The sequence below is a fragment of the Lissotriton vulgaris genome, chromosome 12, assembly GCF_964263255.1.
Source record: "Lissotriton vulgaris chromosome 12, aLisVul1.2, whole genome shotgun sequence".
Classification (NCBI taxonomy): Eukaryota; Metazoa; Chordata; class Amphibia; order Caudata; family Salamandridae; genus Lissotriton; species Lissotriton vulgaris.
In genome coordinates, this window is record NC_141700.1 from 686167797 (window position 1) to 686191688 (window position 23892).

The 23892-nt window shown below is 42.0% G+C and overlaps 1 protein-coding gene across 1 annotated transcript in view; it reads right to left on the reverse strand.

Annotated features, from left to right (window-relative positions):
* Positions 1-23892, reverse strand: part of CDH13 (cadherin 13) — a 2285705-nt gene that overhangs the window by 885162 nt on the left and 1376651 nt on the right. The window contains exon 7 of the mRNA XM_086945882.1: positions 17403-17581. Coding sequence (XP_086802008.1) covers positions 17403-17581 — 179 coding nt within the window. The remainder of the gene's footprint in view (positions 1-17402; positions 17582-23892) is intronic.

Sequence of the window (23892 nt, forward strand, 5' to 3'; positions counted from 1 at the left end):
ACCTAACTGTAGGGCTGTACCAACAGCGTGGCCAGGGAGGGGAGAACAAAAATACTATATACATGTGCCAATGGCACCATTACTTAAAATGACAGTTAAAAACAGGGAAAATAAGAATAAGATAAAACATAAAATATAACACACTCAACTAATGGTCTTGTTTCCATCAAACCCCAAGCAATTGAAGCTTGCTTAAGTGAAGTTTCCAATAAGTGTTTGCACATTCTTTATAAAAGAGACTAGATGGGTGCATGATTCCAGCCTGAACTGCCAGGCCAGAGCCGCTCTGAACCTAGATCACCGAGTTCCTTGCAAACATGTTTGCAAAACTTTCTGAAACACTCTAGGGAGCTGCAATATTAATGCCACGTTCAAAGGCCATAACACTGTGCCAGATTACTACAAAAGAGCTACCTACTGGAGGAGGAGTGCTCAAATACAAAACCGTCATTTGGCTGGGGCAGCATACATAAATAAATAAATAAATAAATAAAACGTGGTATAATAACATGGAATGATGTGCCTTGACAACTGCACAATGAACCACTTACATAATATCAGCCAAAGCTGCAGTTGAAATTAAGAAACGCTTATTATGGATTTGTGAGCAGCCCTCTGAATATTAGTGTGTAACCTGTTTATATGTTTTTAAGGGAGTACTGTATTTTATGTGTTCTTAAGGGAGAACTGGCAATGTAATGAGTTGGCCATTCTTTTTAGAAAATGGGAGAAGAATGGGAGGATCAGGTGCACTAAAATGATTGAAATCTTTAAATTTCTTGTTTTAAAAATCGTGTTGTTAACTTTACCTGCATTCTTCGTACAATCTGCATTTTTGCTCCAGTAGCACACCAGATTTTGATTTGATTTGATTTATGGATTTGTAAAGCGCAGCGAATGCCCATGGCAGCTTGGCGCTAAATCAGAGTACTTGAACTGAGCTGCTCAGCAAGAGCTCGGCTAACCCGAACTGAATAACCATGTTTTTTATCTCTTTCCGAAAGGAAAGTAAAGAGGGGCTGTTCTTAATTGAGATTGGAAGCTAGTTCCAAGCCTTCGCTGCATACAGCAGGAAGCTTCTCCCTCCCCATCTGAGTTGTTTATATCTGGGGACCTGGTACTTGCATCAGTAGTGCTTCCGTGCATTGTGGAGGTAGGCTCTCCTTTGGTGGTGTATAGTTTCAGACCCAACAGCACACAAGCAAGCGCCATTTTTGTTGGCGGTCCAGCTTTCCGTCTCACGCCCGGCCACTGAATTTTAGAAGGCCCGGAGCGCTGACGCAATCAGATGGATTTGTGAGCAGCAATCAGATTTTTACTGTGTAATATGTGTTTTTATATTCTTATGGGAGTACTGTGTTTTAATATGTTTTTAAGGGAGAACTGGCCATCTGAAGAGGGCGATCATTCTATTTAGCAAGAAGGAGAAGAGAGGGAGGATCGGGTGCACTAAAAAGCTTGAAATTGTTAAATTTCTTTTTTTTAAATCGTTTTTTAACTTTACCTGTATTCTTGTCACCATCTGCATTTTTGTACCAGTAGCACATCAGCACTTGCGTCAGGTGGTGCTTTGTGGCATTTTGGACATAGGGTCTCCATTGGCCATGTTCAGAGCCAGCCCTGACAGCACACATTTGGGCGCCATTTTTGTTGATGGCAGCAAGGGGGATGTACAGAGTTGGAGGGTAAGGTTGTTCCTGGTCTTGGCAGCAATGTAAGAGAAGGAGCAGCCACTGCCGTGGCTACAACAAACGCAGATTGAAAAGGAGTTCAAGTGTCTAGAGGGTTGGTAGAAGTTCAGTCAATGGTTGATTTAGGCACGCCCTAGGTCATGGAAGGCTTTGTAGATGTGTGTGAGGATCTTGCACTAGCATCACTTGTGGATGTGGAACAAGTGAATAATTGAATGGCTACCAGTTACCTTAAACTAAACGGCAGAGACAGAGGTCATGGTTGCTGGGAACAATCATTCTGTCTGGTGCCATCTTCTCTGGCCACCATGTATGGGTGATTGCCCTTCCTCCAAATCAGAATGCAACAGTTTATGTGCTTTATTAGATAAAGTTCTTACCATGGCTTCTAAGGCCAAAAAAGTGGCAGATTTACACTTCGACCTTCTCAGAACTCAAGGGAAGATGCTTAAATAGCTCCCTATTGAAGCCGGAGAATAGTGGTGCAAAGTTGCATTCTTTTATGCTTAGACTACGGCAAATCAGTATATCTAGGCACTCCTGCCTAAGCATGGGCGAATTTTGCGAATCTCGCGTTCGCGAATTTTGCGGATTTGCGAACTCGCAATTCGCAAAATCAGCGAATTCGCGAATTTTTTTTTGTGTGTTCGCGCCGGTTTCTGCCAGTTCGCGAGGGTTTTGTACAATTTTGCAAACGCGAACTTACCTGTCGGGTCGCAAGTTTTGCGAACTTGTTGTTTCTACGTGTCCAGCCTGTTTGGGACACTCTTCTTCATCACTGCCACTCTCTGTCACCACTGCCACTCTCTGACTACTCATGCCACCCTCTGGCCCACCCATGCCACCCTCTGTTTCATCACAGCAACCTCTGGTTGTCCAGTCAGTGTACATTATTGTGGCAAAGCAAAGCACACCTTCCCTGCCTCAAGTGACCTGAATTAATTTGGGGCTGATTAATGTGTCACAGAATATTTTTTTAGCAGGCACCTGCTTCCTTAGTGCTACCTGATTAGTGATCTTTTGCACTTGCTAAGTGCTTTCATTGTTGCAAAATTAGTTACAACACCTGCCCTGCCCCAACTGACAATAATGAATTAGGGGCTGATTAATGGATTTGAACTTCCAGCCTGGCTCCTGCTTGTCTCCCTTAGCTGTAATTCAGGACCTTTGTGGCATATGTGTAACTATTCTGAGGTTCAGAGCAGGGTCACATAATAGTTGCAAGTAGGCAACTGAACTCTGGAGGGGCCCCTCAGGAAGCACTACAGGAAATGGCTACTAATGATGAGCCTGAACTTTTGAACCTGGTAAGTAGTTTCAGTTTTGCTAAGATCGTATTTCTGCAATTTAGCGCTTATTCGCGGGGCGCGAAGTTGTACTGGGAAGCCGCGAACTCACACGAACAGTGCGAGCAAGCCATAAAATCCGCTGCTCGCGGATTTGCGGATTTTGCGGGAGATTCGCGAATCTCGCGGATTGCGAATTTACCGAAAATCCGCAAAATCCGCGAGCGAAACGAATTTTCCGCTCATACTTACTCCTGCCTATGTGATCAGGAAATTGCAGTTAGTTCAAAATGCCACAGCCCGAGTACTGTTGAGCGTCCCAAAATCTCACTCAGCACGCCTTGCCCTGACTAGCCCTAATTGGGGGCCATTGATACAAAGAATATAATTTAGAGCTCTCTGTATTGCACACAAGGTAAACCATGCCCAGGCCCTCACATTCTTAGTCATCTTATTAATCTTTATCACAGTGGAAGAGACCTACGATCGACTAACCACTTCCTAAAGGCTATCCCCAGAATCTAAAGGTGCAAAAGTGGTGGGTGTTCATTTGCATATTTAGTGTCCAAGAGGTGGAAGTCCCTGCCTATTGACATAAGAGCCAGGCTTACTCAGTTTTAGAAAACAATTGAAGACCCACTTTTTGGTGCTATAATCAGCACGTTAGCCATCTCACTATTTCTATCAAAGCCATGGGACGCCTGATCTGGGCAGCCATGCACTATATAAGAGGCTGTAACGTGAGATAACATAACAATATTAAATGTGTTACTTGGAGCATACCTGAAATACATTGTGGATACTTCTTTAAAATAGAATCAAAGTAAATAAAATAGTAACAATAGCAACACAAATATTATTGGTAACATTATCAATGATAATATTTAAAACAATATCAATGATATTAATTAAAGCAAATATTGTGTTTTCATTAGAAATGTTGTGCCCTAAATTACTGAAGGTAGTCATTGGCTTGTGTCTCAAGGGATGCAAGTTATGTCCGACTTAAGATTGCTATAAGCCAAACGCCACTGTAAAAGCAAACATCCATGATGCATCCTTGAGGACAAACATGAAAGGTCCATATTTAAAGCAACCATTCTTAAGAGGCCATGTTTGAGGTATACACTGTTCTCTTTTACAAGTTGTATATTGCTTTGAAGTTCCTGAAGATGACAATGGAAAATAATATTAGCTACAAAAAAGAAATAATAATAATAGCAGTAGTTGGTATTTTTATTACACTGCAGCAATTTTAATAATCATATATGATTCAATTAAGTATGCAGTCATTTAAAGCATTTATTTACCACCAAGCAGATTGACGGTGAAATGCCTCAATTTAAATGACTTAGGGTTAGGTTATAAAGTCTAAAAGTTTAGTATCCAGGTGGATATGAGATTCCACAATACTGAAATGTGTACATCAAAAGGACTTCCAGCCCTAACTCACCTATGAGCCTCTGGGTTAGAATGGAGGATTTCAATGTAAGGATGAAGGTTCCTGACTAGGACGCAGTGATGGAATTTAGATGCAATGAATAGTGGCTCTTGGTGATGAAACCATTAACCAGAGTAACTTGAGTCTTTCAATGATAAGAGTGGAAAGAATGGAATAAATGCAGTGGACATTTTTAAGTCTAGATGAAATTAGAGCTATTAGCAGAGTAGGCTGGCTAAGTCCACGAAAATGCATAACTTCAATCGTCAATCAATCAGCATTTGTATAGCAAAGCACTGTCTCCCCTAGAGGTATATGGGTGCTGAGGGTTTTGAATTTCTTTCTGAAGCCAGGGATGGTGCCTTTCGGAGATGGAGGGGCTGCTCTTACAGGACTTGTCAGCGATATAGAAGAAGGAGCGGCCTCACTGCACTGGGTGTGTGTGAGGGCAAGTGAGGCAGAGTGCAGGTGTCTTGCAGGCAGGTGGAAGTTCAGTTGATGATTGATGTAGGATGGTCCTTGGTCATTTAGGGCTTTTTATGCATGTGTGAGGATCTTGAACTCGAGGGGAGCCAGTGGAGGTTTCTGAGGTGGGGGTGATGTGGGTCAATTCGGGGAGATACAGGATGGGTCTGGCTGCGGTGTTCTGTATGTTTACGAGTTTTCAGAGGTCCTGGGTGAAATTCTGGTGCAGAGATCATTGCTGTAGTTGAGGTGACTGGTTACGAGGGCATGCATGGCAGTCTTTCTGGTGTTGATTGGTATCCAACTGAAAATTCTTTAGGGCATGCAAAGGGTGTAGAAGCAGGAGGAGGCTACTGTGTTGACTTGTTTCATGGCCATTTGGCTATCAAAGATGGTGCCCAGGTTGCATGAATGGTCTGTCGTTGTGGGTGTTGGCCCGAGTCCTGCTGGCCACCAGCTGTGGTCCCATATGGAGGCATTGTTCCCAAAGATCTGTACTTCTGTTTTGTCAGAGCTGAGTTTGAGGCAGTTGTCTCTCATCCAATTGACAATGTTGTTCATGGCATTGCAGAAGTTGGTTTTGGCATTGGCAGGGTCCTTGGTGAGTGAGAGGATAAGTTGAGTGTCATCTGCATAGGAGATTATGTTGAGTCTGTGGGATCCAACAACATCTGCGAGGGGAGTCATGTAGATGTTGAACAGTGTGGAGCTGAGGGACAAGCTGCATATGATGTCCTTAGGTGTGGATGTGAAAGGGGTCAGTCGGATGTTTGGTGTGTATCCTGTGAGAAAAGAAGTGATCCAATTGAGGGAGCTTTGCTGTATGCTGATGTTGTAGAGGGTGTGGCGGGAAACTCTGTCAAACCCAGCAGAGAGGTCAAGGAGGATTGGGGCCACGGTTTCTCCACGGTCAAGAAGAGTTCTGATTTTATCTGCGGCAGCAATCAGTGCAGTCTCAGTGCTGTGGTTGGCCTGGAACTCTGATTGTGAGGTTTCGATTAGGTGGTTTTATTCCAGGTGTTTGATGAACTGTTGGTTGATGACTTTCTTGAGTACTTTGACTGGGTAGGGGAGCAGGGGGGTCAGTCTGTAAGTTTTGAGGTCGTTGGAGGCAGCAGAGGGTTTCTTTAGGAGGGGTCTGACTTCTGCGTGTTGCTGTGGAGTTGGAGGTATTGAGGATGCTGGTGAGTTCTGTGCTGATTGGGTGGGCTCCGAGCTTGTAGAGATGGAGAGGGCAGGGGCTAGTGGGCACCCCGGAGTTGATGATGTCATGATGGCTGTGGTGGTCTGAGAGGTGAACAGAGACCAGGTGGTGATTGTTTGGCTGGTGTTTGCTAGTTGGTTGAGATTGTCGAGGCTGAGGGTGGTGGGTTGTGGGTCAAAGTTGTTGAGTTGTTGTAGATTGAGGAAATCGTGCTGTGGGAGTAGTTTAAGAGAGAGTCACAGAGTTCTTGTGAAGAGTGGATGGTGTTCTCTGTGGCTGTCTGGTTGAAGAACTCCTTCACTATTTTGAAGAGTTCCTCTCTCTGAGGGGTCCTTGGTTATGCACCATTGCTTCTTGAGTCAGGGATAGTTGCTCTTGCTGGCTCTGAGCTCTGGGTGTACCAGCTGGCTTGTTTTGAAGTTTTGTTGGCTATTGCTGGGTTGAGCAGGGCAACCCTGTTGGTGCACTTGATGATTTTTTTGGCCTGGTCGTTTTTGCAGGTTTACCTTCAAACATTTTGCCTTCTTCCGCCTATTTTAAGGTGCTCCTTGTATTGGCTTTAGGACTGTTGGCACTTTACCACTGCTAATCAGTGCTAATTTGAATGTGCTGTCACTCTAAAGCATGGTATGATTGTTTTACTTGTATGTCCCTTGTAAAGTGGTATACCATACACCTAGGGCTTGTAAATTAAATGCTACTAGTGGGCCTGCAGAGCGGATGGTGCCACTAACAGAAGGAGCCTTTCAAACCTGTCTCAGGCCTACCACCACAGAGCCTGCATGCTCAGTTTACTGCCACATTGACTTGGCATTTACAACTACTTGCTGAGCCTTAAACTTCACTTTTACTACATATACGTCACCCCTATGGTAGGTCCTATGTAGCCCTATGGGCACGGTGCTGTGTACGCAAAAGGTAGGACCTGGGCCTTTATTGTGTGGCATGTGCTGATAGTGACAAACAGCCTATTTGGTTTCCCACTGCTGTGAGGCCTACTCCTCTCATAGGCTACCATTGGAATTCCCTTATATGCGTTTAAATGTTAATTCCTGATCAAAAAGGAGTAGCACTGCCATGTTTAGGTTCCTTCTACCTGAGTTGGCGGGCCAGTGGCGTTTTGGTAGCTGGGGAGAGAAGACATGTCTCACAAAAGCGTACAAAAGTGCAGTCTGACAAAAACACTGGACTCTGCATAGCCGCCAAATAAACATTGGCACATCTAGTGGGCAGCAGTTATACTGTCAAATGAGCCCCCACAAGTAAAGAGTACTAAAGACACATAAGTGAAATACTCAAGTCAAGTTGGAGCAACTTCAACACAGGAGAACATTTTTACCAATCGAAAATACCTCGCAAGGCATACATCTCGGGTATTCAGGCCTGCTTCTGTGTAATCCACATCAACCGAATTTAGATCTATTGATCCCTCAACCAACCTCTGCTGCCTTAATTTAAAGATAGCAAGTGGTCCTGAGGAAGGTGGATTCAAGTACATTTATCCACTGAAACGTGCGTAGGCCTGAGTACTATCCAGTTGGCGGCATAACCATAGATAATAATTAAGGATTTTTTTGCTATGAATTTTTTGTTGCAAGACATATTTAAACTGGAAAATAATGAATGTGATGTGTGTATGTGGATGTCTGGTATGCAATGGCTGTATGTGAGGTTAGTGTATATGTGATAATGGTAAGGGGATATGCTCAAACATGTTAATCTGCATGTAAAAACTGCATAATAATGCTTTATTTGCACAGTTATGAAAATTGTATTAATGTTGAATTATTTATGATTTGCATTTTTCATATGAACAAAAATAAATTATGGTTTTATAATACCTAAAAAAACTAAAATGAAAAATATAGTCTACTAATTTTGCAATATACCTATGAAGGAAGACAACACATAAAGATATGATTTAATGTATCTCTGTTATACCTACTGATATTCATAACAAAGGGACAGCCCGTTAGAACATAATATAGCCCTTTCATATTACAGGTTGTTCGAGTGGGAGGTTGTGTGTATATATATTTATTTTTGTTTCCCATTTTCTCCCAGACCACACAAATTAACTATTAAGGGGTACCACTTTGTATGATAGATTGGTAGTAATAAATCATGCTTACTGGTGTAGGTGGATATTTTACTGCTATTTTAGAAATACCACGTTTAGAAAGTGGGCATTTCTCTGTGCTTATAACTTTATGTGCTTTTCAGCCTGACTTCAATCCACGTCGGGTCCTGGTTGACAGCTACGCTTTGTGCATACTTTCTGGACAGCCTTAACACAGCAAGGGCTAGGTGTAACAAGGGAGGCATCTGCATCCATCTGCATACTGATAGTCTTCCGGGGCTGGGAGAAAGGAAGGCAGGTGCACAATCATCTGTATAGGCTGTATCCTGTCCTCACACAAATGGCTCGTACCTCTGGAGCCAGGGCTGGCATTGAAAGGGAGTGTTGTGCACTTGTAAGAATTCTTTTGAAGTGCCCTCAAGATCAAAAACATTTTGAGTATAATACAAGGGCTCTTACCCCATGTTTGTAGAGCACTTATTGAACTCTGAAGGATTGCTGCACTGTACGAAGGACTCATTTGTACAGTTGTTACCCTGCTACCTGCTACTTGATGGGTGGCTTAAATAACTCACTGGATTGTTTTTCTGCATGTTGCCCTGCTGCCAGCTGTTCCCTGACTTTGGGAACTTTTAGCCCTAGCTGCGTTGCCAGGAGGAATTGAAATAAAGCTACCTGCTTCCTCTGCCAACCTGCCTGCCCCTTCATGGCTCTCAAGTGCCTCAAAAGGATCCCAGCACACGGGGAGCACAGATTCAAGTTCCTTAGCTTCCAGTCTTGTTTTCAACTTGGCGTGCAGTGATCACTTTATCTTTCTTTTGACCTTATAAAAGCAACCAGTGCATAGAGAGCACTTGATATTTTCACTTCTCGGCTGGCGCCAAGCATGGGTAGAGTGTTCACTCTGCTCTATACCAGAAGGAGGTACTTAGCGTATGGTGAGAGCTTTATTGCCTCTTAGTGCTTGAGGAGCTCTTTTCATTTATGGTTCATCCATGCACAGTGAGCTTTTAATTTCAGGAGCCTTCCGCTTGCCAAACCCGTTCCGTTGAGGGTTGATGAGCACAGCGTTGCCCTCACCCTGTCTCCTGCTGTGGTCAACAGCCGCCCTGTCACAATGGCCCTCATGGGGCTTCTGGCAGCCGAGCAGCAGTGCAGGATCACTAGCCTGGCCGGAATCCAGAGTACACTGTCAGAAGACGGTGCTGTCACTGAGCACCAGCCCAAGAGGCCTGAGCACAACACCAGAGGCTGTCATTGGTTTGGCGGCTCCCTTGAGTACTTTTTGACCCTAAGCCATCTGAATAATTGCAAAGCTCTTGCCCCAGTGAATTTCAACTTACAGCATGGTGTTGCCGGACCTGAGAGGCTTTGTTGGCGATTGATCTCAGTCCACACATTATTCCCTGAGCAAGTTCTGGATTTGCACTTTCTTCGCAAATGGCTCTGTTTCCTAATTCATTTGCCGGTGAAGCCAGGATATCCCTGGTGGGTCCATCTCGCATTGGAACTTTAAGTGTTCTCAGCATGATGGGGTGAGACCTCGATAGAGGCACTCGCTCCTTGATAGGAACTTGGGCCACATGGAATTACCCTATGAAACCTAATGGTCCAGTGCCTAATGTTTACTTCTAAGCGTAATCGCATTACATGCCCTAAATATCCTAATGTATGTCATTTTGATTCTGGTAGTGTCAGGATAATAAGTATTTATTTAGGACAGCAAGATGTGCCCAGTATCATTGATTCATGCACCTCTCTATAACCTGCTGCATTTCTTGCCCTGATGTTAGGATTATGTCATTTTAATTCTTGCTTTGTCAGGATAATCCGTACTGATTGATTTGGCTAGTATATACTATTTATGATTCATGTTATTTGGGTCTATGTTATGTACAATATACTATATTTTATATAACATGGTGTGTAGTCTCTTTTGTGGTGTGTTCATTTTGTTACTGGTGTGAGTGTTTTGTACAAACGCTTTACACATTGCCTCCGGGGATAAGCCTGAGTGCTCTGTGCCACACAACCGGGGGTGAGCACAGGTTTTCTTTGATGTACAACTTACTTGCCCTAACTAGAGGTTCTGCTTGATGTAGGTTCATACTCTGGCCAACCAGAATCTCCATTTCTAACAGCGATCCAGGCAGAGAAGTTCTGGATGGTCTCCTGAAGTCTTGGGTTGTGTGATACTGAGGACCGGTGTCCACTGTATCCCGGTTACCTTGCCCCAGCTGTGGTGGGTGGCACTGAGGTTCTTGGTGAAGGTATGTTGTGCATCAGAGATGATAAAGTGAACAATGGTGTGGTCGGTCCAGTAGAGTTCTGTGACGTGGGTGAATCTGATTCGGTCACTGGTAGTCCTCGGAGGTAGGGGGGCTGTCAAGAAGAGCGGGGAGCAACAAGGCAGGGGTAGAAAAACGTCAGGAACAGGTAGGGGCTATAAAGCTACTGACTCAGTGTAAACCCCTAAAAGATGTGCCTATATTCACTAATAATCCCAATAAAGTAATGAGCAGAAATACACCACTAAATTAACTGGCAAAGATTAGGCCCATTAAAAGAACAGTCTAACCCAGTGGCTGTGGTCTCAAACCTGAGAATTGGTCATATTTTCTTGTCATTCAATTTGTTTTCATGTAAACTCAAGGAAATATGATAGATAATAAGGAACATTCCAATTCAATGGTGGAGATGAAGAGGGTCAACGTAGATGATTGATAGTGCTTAGGGATGCATGTATAATGAATGGAATAACACATTTAAAAGGTAACAGGAGTGGTGTAGCCTGAAATCAGAGTACAAAATCAATTATTTATCACATTTAAATTAAGATTTGGTAAAAAAAACACATAAGCCAAAGGGAGCTGAGTTGCTGTGGAGTAAAAGAACAAAGCAAATGGAAATGCGAACAAACCAAAATGTAAACCGCAAATTAGTCTAAATGCAATTAATGTAGCTTCTGAGATCGCGGAAGAATCAATATATCACCAACCCACTAATTTGTTGAATCTATGGTGTGCAAAAAACAGTGGAAAATGGTCTCAAATTACAATAAAGTAGGTTAACAGATGAACAGAGATGAACGCAAAAACATAAATCAGTTGTTCATAAAGCACTTTGCTGGGACGCCATATAGAGTACAGGGAAGGGTACTGGAATTGAAGAACACTTAACCTTTCTCTTTATGAGCCTGTAAATGCTGTGCATGTGAGCACAGGTGAAACACTGATAATCAACTACAACTACCACTTTCAGCGAACAGAACCATAAAGAATGAGACGTTTATGGCGCAAAGTAAAACACCTCAAACTCCCTGTCTCCAAAGACAACCTGGATCATTAAATACAAGAAAAACGAGTTCATACTAGACTGAAGGATGTCACAGGATCAATCTGTTGGAGGTAAACATGCATAAACAAATGGTATGTAATTACAGAAAGTGCTCAAAGGCCATTACTGAGAAAGCATCACCTCCACAGCCAATGTCTGTTCTCAAATTGACTTTGCCAATAAAAGTGTCATCAATGTCTCATGAATCAATAGTCACCTTTGAAACTTTCTTGGAAGAGTAGTATGTTCATCTAGTGGTATTGATTTTACAATTATCTCTAAATTACACTGACCTCGAGGTTGTTTGCATTGTGTGCATAGAAATACTGAGAGTAATTGGGATAATTAGAGTCAAGCAGAAATGAAGCTTCTGACAAGGAATCTTGAATTGCAGATTTTGCAGTGAATGGGGAGTTCAGTTGTGTTTCATTTTCGATTTTAAAATATTGCTTTCTGAGAGGATAATGCATTATGGAATCATACATAATGAAATTGCCATGTCCTAGTAGATTTTTCAATCATTTTCGAAATTGAAATGTAATTTTATATTTCAGAGGCGGTGATAGTGCATCTGCAGTTATGGTTAGTTCAGCGTTTCCATAGAAAAGGTTTTCTTTTTCTTTCATAATACCTATAATGCGCGGTGAAGAATCTGCAATAAATGTTCCCAAAAAAATTAATCTGAATTGTGATTAACAAGATACATCATTATGTGAGGAGCTTGGGGGGAGGGAAGCAAAAAAAAGGGAAGTCAAAAATGTGACATTCCTCATTTTAATTCCCTTTGCACCGTTTTCTCTAATATTTAAACTAGGCATGGAAATAGAACTTTACTCACAGAAGAGCACATGCTTGGTTTGTTGTATGTCCAGCTTTAGAAAAGTGTCTTGGGACGGCCTAAAATGAATGTGACCTGTCAATCAAGTTACACTTGATGTTAAACCAGATGCCAATAAATGGGTTGCATCAAAAACATTAACCGGCATACTGGTTGTTAGAAATGGGGTCTCTAGTGGTGGCGGTGGTATGCACCCTGTCCTAGTAGGGACACTTCCTTCTAGTCAGGGTAAGGGAGTTACTCACCCAAGATAAACACTGCTCACTCCCTTGATAGCTTGTCACGAGCAGCCAGGCCTATCTCAGAGGCAATATGTATGCCTTTGTAGATACAGCTCACAGTAACACAGTGAAAACACTACAAATAGACACCTGACCAATTTTGAAAAATAACAAATCTTTAAGCCAGTGATACTCAAAGTACGCCTGGGAGCTGCATGCGACCTTCTTGACCTTTAATTGAGGCCCCCTGGTGAACAGCAGCCCTTGGTATATCCATGGCATGAACAATGATATACCCTGGATTGAACTACAGTAGCACTTTCCATTCAGGTCTATCTGCTCCATATATTGTCTCACTCAACAAACTATCAGTAGATATCTCCCCACTCTGTGTCTCATTTTCCATTCTACACAGAGTCAGTTCTTTATAAACTATAAGCATGGACCTTAAATTTACAGGTTGAAAACTCATATCTCATGTGGAGAAGGAGCCCATAGCACTGCGAAGTTGATGTTAAGACATTTTTATCCTTCTACCCCCCCCCCCCCCCCCCAACACGACTGGGCCATTTTTCTGCCCCTAATCCACCTGCTACTTACTTTTTTTAGGGATTACACAATCTGTCATCTCTTTCTGTTACTGTTTGTTTCACTCTACTTTCGCAGCATTCGTTGATGTGTAATTCTGTCTGCTACTTTCCACATTCTTTGGCTTAAATATAGACATTGAAGCCACTGTTTTGAATTACAGATACTGTCATTCTGCTATCTATTCCTCATAACATCACTTGTTGGGTGGAAAATTACTGACAAATCTCCATAGGCCTTGTTTTGAACACTAAAACAAATACACACAGGGTTGCCTAAATCAGCAGTTATCCACTGTTCCAAGATGGCGGCCATTGATGTCCCGATGGCACGCCGGCTGCCGGTGACTCCGGTAGTCGTTTCTCGAAGCCGAACACTATAACACTTGGGGGCAATCCACCGTCAACCATCTACAAGCACTCTAAAGGATTGGGAGGTGCGACAGCTTGTGCCTTTCGCCATAATTTTAAGTACCTTCCAGGCTTTTACAACGCGATCACTTTACGCTATGAAATACACACAACGGTAACTGTCATATTTTCCAATACAGATTGTTACAGAATGCACCCTCTCGTTTGACTCATGGGGGCTACCTCTTATGTCCCATTGGTAAGAAGTTCCTCTTTTCCTATCCACCCTCCCTCTCCCCCCTTCCACAGGGCAAAAATCACTTTCACATTAATGATTTTTCATTAATGGAAAAATACTGATAACGATTGACTTTAAATTGTTTAAAGCCTGCCTTGATTGTCATACTCTGCAATATCCTTGATATTTCTCTGTAAATATGCTGGTATATGGCATCTCATTTTTAACAGAGTAGATGTGCGTACTAAAGACTATGATATAACCACTCTATTACTAATTGTGATAACATGCTGTGATGTCCTTACCTCAATGCCTGTTTGTATTAATTCCGATTATCTCCCCATTGTTTTTAATACCATGGCCTCACTTGCTGAGCCATCTCAGAGACCGAGTCTGGTCTACCTGTTGGAGGCCAGATATGTTAGCATGGCCTAAATATAAGGGACCATATGGGTGTATTTGGATTTATACACCAGAGACATGACTAACTAGGATTCTTAGTTCTGTCTGTCTGTACCCTCCGCCCCTCTCCCTCTTGTCTTTTTAGATTGCACCACCACCATGGTCCTACTGGTGGCACTACTTCATTCAAGGAGGCCATCTCTAATACATTATCACTTTGTGTAACCTTTTCTTTTGGTCCTGAAGAAGTGCTAGGGATTTCCTGCTGAGGCCATCAAGATTGCAAAACATGTTGGCCTAATCTATATACTATCTCACTCACACTCTTGCATAGCACATCAAAGCTCCTTAGGGCCATTATAACCCTCCAGCAGCCACAACCTTTTGTTTTTTTAATTGTGACGGATTAATTTTTATTATTAAATCTAATTGGTACAGACACCCTTTATCCATTTTTAAACTCACTCATCACTCCACAAGCACTACCTTGCACTCATCATACGGCGTAAAAACAAAGATCTCTGCAAAAGCGGCCCTTCAGGGGACCTGTAGGGCACTGCAGCACCAGCCCGATGAGGAGCACCGCCCTATGATGAAGCATGACATCCCTTGGGATGTGTGAGGAAACCAAGTAAAAGTCACCTTGACTATCCTTCTCTTCTCTCTAAAACAACAGCTTTTGTATTCTCTTAGGAGCAGTGACCCTCTGGTATATGTATTACCATCATTTATCCTATAATTAAATATCCAAACATGTCCAATTCAAACAATTAAAGATAGGCTTTGAGTAAATACAAGAATGCATGTGAGTTGCATCAGATTTTAAAAAATTCTTTACATAATAAGCTTCATGCTTATTCATCGCAAATGTTATTTGTGGTCATAGTGTTGTGGAGGCATTACATTCTATTACCATCTAAAAAATTAGGCCATACTGAAATATATGTCTGACTACTTTATCGTAAGTTACTACCTACATTCACCATCCAGCAGGTTATATCTATTACTAGAATGTGGAGGGCAGAATTTTATAATTTATCTTAAAAACAAAGGAAACATATGAAATCCAAATTTACAACCAAAATTATTATTATGGTTTAATACTCGCACATATCTTGAACCAAACAATACATTCAGCAAAATATGTGAAAAAACCTTTTATATTCACTTGGGGAAAGGGAATGATCAGAAAGCCGCTTTGGTGCACTGCCAAACCCAGGCTAAAAAACATTCCTAAGAACAATGGCTGTTATAGCACGCAGAATGAGAGAAAGAGAAACCACAAAGCACATCAGATCTGCCAACCTAGTTCACTGTAAGGAAAGCTAACAAAAAATGAGTTGCAGTAATAGTTTTTTAATGAAGTTCATTTGTTAACAGCTGACCTTAAAATAATTTGGAAGTTGGGTATTTAATCATATAGAGAATGGAATGAAAGGGCAAAACAGCATCATGCATGATTGATACCTATGTTAGACAAATACATATATTGGTTGTTATTTGATTTGCACGACTGATGTCCTAGCGCTGTGGACAGGTATAAAGAATTTGCTTGTAGAAGAAAACTCTGGAAATCTTTAAATCTACTGAATGTTGCCCTGTTTTTTTCATGCAGAACAATATACATGGACACCATATGTGTAACTAAGTAACTATTCGCTTTTTCAATAAAGCCATTAATTTATTTTCAGGGCATTTCTACATGTAATTGATTGAGGGTTGGCTGAGGTTATACCCTTAGAGAAAGGCTACTGGTAACAGAATTATTTTGGAGCACTATTTTAGCAGGTCTATTTTGAAGGACTTAGCTTTTCGAGTAAGTGTGACTGATTTTGATTAATGCTTTCTATGGTGCACTACTCAGCCACCATAACATGGCTGTAGATGAGCAGATTGATAACACCAATCTACATGATAAAGTATTGTCTACTAACAGGATACGTTGTTTGCCTCTGATCATGGATAATTCTATAAAATCCTAAAATGTTTCCTAAACACAACCCAGTGTCTAACATGCATTTTCAGACAAAGATTTGTATAAACATTTCTTTGAGTCAGAGCCAAAAAACACATTGCAACACACATCTATATTGGTAAACTAAAAGGCAGTATCCATGCAAGTCAGAATCATCGAGAAAGAGTTGGTGTAAGGTATCTGTATGCAATGTTCATCCATGAGACCTGAAGTTGTGACAGGTTTTCAACATATATTCAAGAAATTACTTGATTTTTAAGGCAAGAAAAAATAACTCTTTACGTGGCCTCTGATGGTCCTGAACCTTCTTAACAAGTTTTGTTCCATGGAAGATTTATGAATACTCTTCATTTAATGGAAAATTGCTTAGTAGAATTGTTTAATCAAATCTGTAAATTCAGCAAATCCTATTTTACCCTTTACTATGCATCAACTATTGAAGCCTGTTATACAGGTTGGTGAAAGTGAGAGAATGGTTTAATAGAATAATTAACACAGTTATCTGATGAAGGGGTCGGATCCTCTTATGCAATGATGGCACACTGTGCACAATAGAGTTTGACCTTATACACCCACCCCTTTAACATATATCATAAACTAGCAAGCAATTAGTAAAAAAATAAATCTCATCATATTTCCCATACAAAAGAAAAATAAACAAATGACTATAAAGATGGCTAGCAATCCATCCAATTTACTGACAGTAAACGAATGTTCTATAATATTGAATTGTCTTATTGATCCTTATCTTATAGAATAATAGTTTGTGACAATTGTGTAACAAAATATTGTAACCAAATTGTGTTACTCACATCTTCTGTTTTAAGCCTACAAAGTAAAGGCAATCAATGCCTCAAAAAGTTACGTAATACAAGAAACTGTGTTCACTTACTGTACAGTCTCCGGAATAAATTTCAAATTGCAAATAACAAATATACCTTCTGTAGACTGCCATATTTTCCATGATGTAAAATCCAAATACACAAGTGCCCACACACTGAACAGTAAACATAACCCAGCCATTATTATACATCTGCATTTCCTTCATAATGGACAAACATCTCTGGTTGCATCATTTGGAATTATCTCAATGTGTTGCATTTGTGTAATACATTTACAAGCATTTTAATACCATACCATATAAAATATATTGATTAAACAATAAATAAACAAAGATCCTCCCCATGGTTGTGGTGTGCAGCTAACTTTCTTTACAGAAACATTCACTCTGTGGTGATACAAAGATTGAATTTGAAAATAGGAATTTCAAACATAATGGGGACTCACCTCTCGGTCCAGCAATGCAGGTGATACCACAGTAACAATGTCTCCCTTTTCAGGATCAATGTAGAACATGTTTGGGGAAGGTTTATCTGGTTTCTGTTGTAAGATATTGTAACGCAGAATAGCGTTATCAGTTGTGGGGTCATCGGCATCAAAAGCAGTCATGCTCATCACTATTGTACCTGCAAAATAAAAGGATCCTTGTAAAAGGCATGTCTAATTTGATTTTAAATTGATGTCTCCCAACAGTAATGAAATATGCATGATTATATAAATGCTTGGAAATACATAGATGTGGGCTAGGTAGGACTCTTGGGAAATGGCCCTCTCTGAAGGCTCACACCAAAACATTTGCCTTTCTCCTCTTCTTTTTCTGACCTTCTTTTTGTTGGCTTTAGCACTCTGAGTAACTTACCACTGATGACCAGTGCTAAAGTGCATGAGCTCTCTCCTATAAACATGGAAAAAGTGGTTTACACCTGTTTGGCATATTTGATTTACCTGCAAGCCCCTTCTAAAGCTCTATCCCATATATCCAGAGCCCGTAAATATAAATTATGTGTCTTTTGCTCGTGGGCCTGCAGCACTGATTGTGCCAGCCACAGAAGTAGCCTTTTAAACATGTCTCTGGTCTGCCACTGCATGGCCTGTGTGTGCAGTTTACTTTAACTTCAACTTGGCTTTAAAACTACTTGTCAAGCTGGAAACTTCCCTTTTATTACACATACGTCACCCCTATGGTAGGCCCTAGGTAGCCCTAAGGGCAGGGTGCTGGGTAAATGAAAGTTAGGTAATTCACTGGTATGTTTTGCATATCCTGATAGTGAGAAACAGCCTATTTGTTTTTTTATTACTGTGAGGCCTACTTATCTCATAGGCTAGCATTGGTAATTCCTCAATACACTTTCAAGCTGTTGATCACAGAAGAGTAGATTTCTCATGTTTCATATGTTTGGAAAGAAAATGACACATCCTCCTTACTGGTGAAGGTGCATTTAACATTACTGTTTTGGAAATGCCACATTTAGAAAGTGGACATTTCTCTGTGCATACAACTCTGTGTGCCTTGCAACCTGTTTCCAATACATGTCTCTGTTGGGTGAATGCTACAAACACAGGAACGTGAAGCTCATTGGCATTCTGAGTACTCATCTGTATTCATTTGCATTCTGATGGGTCTCCCTGGGCAGGGAGGAATGGGAGGGGCTGTCACTTACACTTCAGGCAGTGTCCTGTCCCCGACCTAAGGAATGATCACCCTCCACAGATAGCCTGACAGACATAACTGAATTGAAAGGGATACATTTGCACTTCAGATAGTTCCTTTGAAGTCACTCCCTACATCAAAGGAAGTTTTGGGTATAAGTACTGGGGCTCTGACCCTACCAAATCAGACACCTGTAGATGTTAAACTCAGTGGTGGCTCGCATAGGGTGTTCTGTGGGGTGGGGCGGGGGAGGGGCAGGGTGGGGCTAAGTAAACTCGGACATACGACAGAACGGAGAAAAGTAATTATTACGTTCCTCCATTCAGTCATATGTCTTAGTTTACTTCATCCACCCTGACCCACCCCTGCCCCGCCCTACCACCCCACAGCACACCCTTTGCGAGCTGCCACTGGTTAAACTGAACCTCTACAATCAAAAAAGGAGGTACTGGTTAGGTTCACCCTCCAATGTACATGTAGTTCACAAAAAATCTGTAAATGTCAGATTCAAAAAACCTAACTAAGGGAATGGGGATTACGCTGAATGCTCAAAAAAACAAGACCCCTGTCCAAAGAAAAGAACATTCTCTTCTTGAGTCCCCTCACTCACACAGGGTTGCCCCTAGGTGACATGATTCATCATTGGGGCCATCCCAAACAGCTGCTGCTTGGGGCTTGCTGCAACTTGTGGAACCACGTAGGAGCACCTTTTTGTGAAGAAATGTGTAGTGCAGTGTTCGTGGAGTGGTGAATGTGATGTTAAAAATACCAGCTAGTGAGCTAATATTTTATTCTCGCTCCTAGTTGGTAAGGATAAAATAGTGGTGAAAAGATATAACTGTTATGTGTATACGGTCCCTAATATTCGGTCGACATGTTTCGAGGTATCTCCTAAACCTCTTCCTCAGGACCACACGGGGACCACCCAATGCATGCCACTCCTTGTAAAAACGTATAATGAAGTGAGGATTCACAACTAATGTGTGACCACCTAATTCAAAATACATACGGTTTAATCTTTGACTCATAGTATCTGTACAGGGAATGAAACAGAATGAAAAGTTAGCACATAATGCCTGCCCACCTCTCACACATTGATTGGATTACCTCATTGGGTATGGACCTACCCATGTGAATGGTGAGCAGGCATTATGTGCTTACTTTTCATCCTTTATCTCCTTACCAACTAGGAGAGAGAATAAAATATTAGCTCATTAGCAGCTGTCAGTGAAGGTCAACAATGACACATCGAGGCCTAAGCATGAAAGCTTAGTTCCATCCAAGGTACTTTCTCAGCGGCCCTGCGTGGGTCCTATAGCCATCCTGCCCTCCACTACAGTTGGCTTGAACCTTGAATTTGCACCAGTACCTTGCTATTTCAAGTAACCTTTTGACCACTAGTGATTTTTAAGCACTGTTTTTGCATTTAATCATTAAAAATTAATATGTTAACTTCTACTTATTGAATTTATGCCATTTTGGTCTCATTTTGCCCAGATAAATATTATCTGTTTTCCTAAACATTTGTCTAGTCTTTTTGTGGGTATTCATTGTTTTACTGTGTGCGTGTTGCAAAAATACTTTACAGGGTGCCTCTTTAAATAAGCCTGACTGCTCTGTGCCAAGCTATAAATGGTGAGCAAATGTTTTATTTGAGTGTGTATCTAGCTTGCACTGACTGGAGTCGTGGTTCCTACCTGGCCTGGGTGCATACCTCAGCCAACCAGGAATACCATTGCTAACAGACTTGCATTCTGCAGCAGAAGCACACTGTCACTCAACCAAACATCTTGATAACCATTTTGATAATGAACTTGTGTCTGCTGATTTTGCCTACTCAGGTTTCAATTTCAGTGCATCTTACTAATGCAATTTATAAGATGGAATAGTGAATTCACAACCCTAGGAGAAGCTGACACAATTTCATCTGAAACCATTAGTAACTATGTAGCAGATTTAATTCCTCAAGCTATATGAAGGTATTTGAATGAGCTCTAGAGACTGTACTGTGACTAAAGAGAAGGCAAAAAAGACGTGTTCGATACATTAGTTGATTTCTTGAAAGGATAAGAGGGACGGTATCACAGGTTTAGAGTCAAATGACAATTGTGTCAATAAATGGCAGTGCTAGATTGAGAGTTTAGAGTCAATCTATGCCATGGTTAGATAATAAGCATAAAACCAATCAAAATACACAGCTAGATATCAGCGTCCCTATTGGTAGTGCAGCGCTTATTGCAGCTGTGTTACACTTCACATGCACAGGGTTTAACAAGGATTCCTTTTATGTTTAATGCTGAACAATTGAACATCATCTGTACAGCCTTGCACATTGGACACCTACAAAGTAAACTACAAATCTATATGGCCATGGACATTGGTGAAAAATAGTTTACTAGGGTTGGTAACTTGACCGTCATGGACTGCTGCACACGACAATACTGCTTTAGTGCTTAACCCTCCCCTGCTGGTGACGGAACCACTCCGTCATCAGCCGCGGTCGTGCTGTGCTGATGACGGAGCGGTTCCGTCACGGCCCGCTCGGCACGCCTGCGCAGCGCGGATTCCGTGCCTGCGCTGAGCGTTCCATTGAGCGGGCGGGGCCGTGACGGAACCGCTCCGTCAAGAGCACAGCTCAACCGCGGCTGGTGACGGAGCGGTTCCGTCACCAGCATGGGCACGGCACGCGGCCCCCACGCCCCCTTAGCACTGCGGCGGAATAGCCGCCGCAGCGAAGGGGTTAACCAGGAAGCTTCATCAATTCTATTGAGTAGTTGGCACATTTTATATTGATTTCACGAATAGAACTGTTCTGTATCTATAACTGCCTTTACATGACATCCACATGAAAGATATGTGTGTAAGGTCACCTCCTTATTACTCAATTAAACCATCGGGGAGCAGGATCAGCACAGCAAAGTAGTAGGACAATTATATCACCTTTTATCCTACACCATTTGCTTAAACCAATTGTCCTTCATTTACAGTATTGCCAATCCCAAGCCTGTCCCCACACAACCCTTTTTCTTAATACTCTAGATCCAGTGATATCTTTGTGTTATTAGTATATAAATAACATAGCAGACTACACTGCAGATCATGTTCCTGACATGTAGGGTAATGACAGCATATAAATATTGAAAGGTGAAAGGACAGATAAGGCTTAAAAAGAAGAGTTAGCGAGGTTGAAATTCTGTGCAGAAGAAAGGTCATTTCCATTCAAGTTAAAAATCTTGAATACCCATTTGGCGATCAAAGAGATGGAGGATAAGAGAGTGCTCCTCTGTTTTAAATGCCAAAAATATATATCCAGAACATTGTGTCAAAAGTAGTACATCCATCCCTCCAATTATCCTACTCTCCTTAATGTTCATAGGCACTGACTTCATTGCTGTGAGCTGGTTCAACCTGGACCGGAGATTAGACTGCCTATAGTTGGGGTGTAATGGCAAAGACTTCAACCAAAGTGATTTTATCACTACTTGTAAAGATGAAAACGGATGGATCCAATTTAACCTTATGATTTTGTCTGGTGGAGCTAACCTATGAATTTGCTGAATGTTAAGCACAGCGACAGCTAATCAGAATATGCAACGGTATAGAACACTGTCTATTTCTATTGTAGCACATTTATTTTATTTATTTTATTTTTGCGATTTTTAAAGTGCGCAAATACCCATACGGGTGTCTCGGCGCTAATGTTTACAGAACTCACTTATGTATGACGGGGGAGTTAGGAGGAGGAAAACAGCTATGTTTTGAGGCTCTTTCGGAACTTGAGAAGCGTGGGGGCAGTTTTGATGTGGAGTGGTAGAGTATTCCACAGTTTGGCTGTGGCAGTCGTGAAGCATCTATCTCCCCAGCTGGCCTTTCTTGTCCGAGGGACGTTCAGCAAGAAGGCTGAGGAAGATCGTAGAGTCCTGCGTTGTTCCACTGGGCGGAGAGCTTCTTTTAGAAACTGTGGTCCTGCGTTGTTCAGAGTTTTGTAGGCTATGCACAGAGCCTTAAATTTGATTCGGCTCCTGATAGGGAGCCAGTGCAGTTTTTTAATGTGCTGGGAGGTAGATGTAAATTTAGGGATGGATAGTAGGGTTCTGGCCGCAGCGTTTTGCACTGTCTGGAGTTTATTGAGAACCCCCTCCTGAGCATTCAGGAGAAGTGAATTGCAATAGTCGGTTCTTGAAAACACTAAGGTGCTGATGAGTGTTTTGCCCGCCGACTGTGGTAGGTAAGGGAGAAGTTTTTTTTTATTTTTTGAGGGTATAGAAGGCAGATGATACAACGGCGTTGGCGTGATGGAGGAAAGTCAACTTATTGTCAAAAGTGACTCCCAGATTGCGGACCTTTACCACCAGTTGGGGGGGGCCCCAACTGAGGTGGCCACCACTGAGGGGACCATGCTGGCTGCAAGCTCCCGAACGTCATCACCTCCGTTTTATCGGAGTTAAGTTTGAGGCAGTTTGATGACATCCAGGAGCTTATTGCCTTCATTCCCTCCTGAAAGTTGGCTGCGACGGATGCTCCGTTGTTGTGCACCGATAATACTAGTTGGCTATCATCGGCGTACGTGGTAAGGGCAATTCCATAAGATTTTATCCCCCTCGCTAAGTCCGATACGTAGATATTAAAAAGCGTCAGACTTAGCGAGGAGCCCTGTGGAACACCGCATGGGAGGGAGAAGGTCTGGGAGGTGAAATTGCCCATCTTGACAGTCTGAGGGCGATTGGCTAGGAATGAGGCAATCAGATCTTTAGCTTTGCTTCTTATTCCTAGAGCTGAGACACGGTCGATCAGAGTGACATGATCGACCGTGTCAAATGCAGCGGAAAGGTCCAGGAGTATTAGGACTGCCGCTCCTCCCATGTCCATTGTTGCTCTAATTTAATCTGCGGCTTTTAGCAGTGCTGTCTCCGTCCCATGCCCCTGTCTGAAGCCAAACTGAGTATCATCAAGTAGATTGTTGTCATTGATGAACTTCGAAAGTTGGATGTTCATGGATTTTTCGAAAATCTTGGCTGGGAAAGGGAGACAGGCGATGGGTCTGTAACTTGCGGGAAGAAGAGGGTCCAGAGTTGGCTTTTTTAGAAGTGGCTTAATGATAGCCTCCTTCCAGACTGAGGGGTATATGCCTGTTGAAAACATGGCGTTGCAGATGGTAGATAACGCGGGAGAGATTGCTTCTGGGATAAGGTTCAGGATAGAAGGGGGACATTGGTCAAGGGGGGATCCGGATTTAATGCTGGTTACCAGGCGTTGAATATGATCCTGGTCAATGGTGTCAAAAGA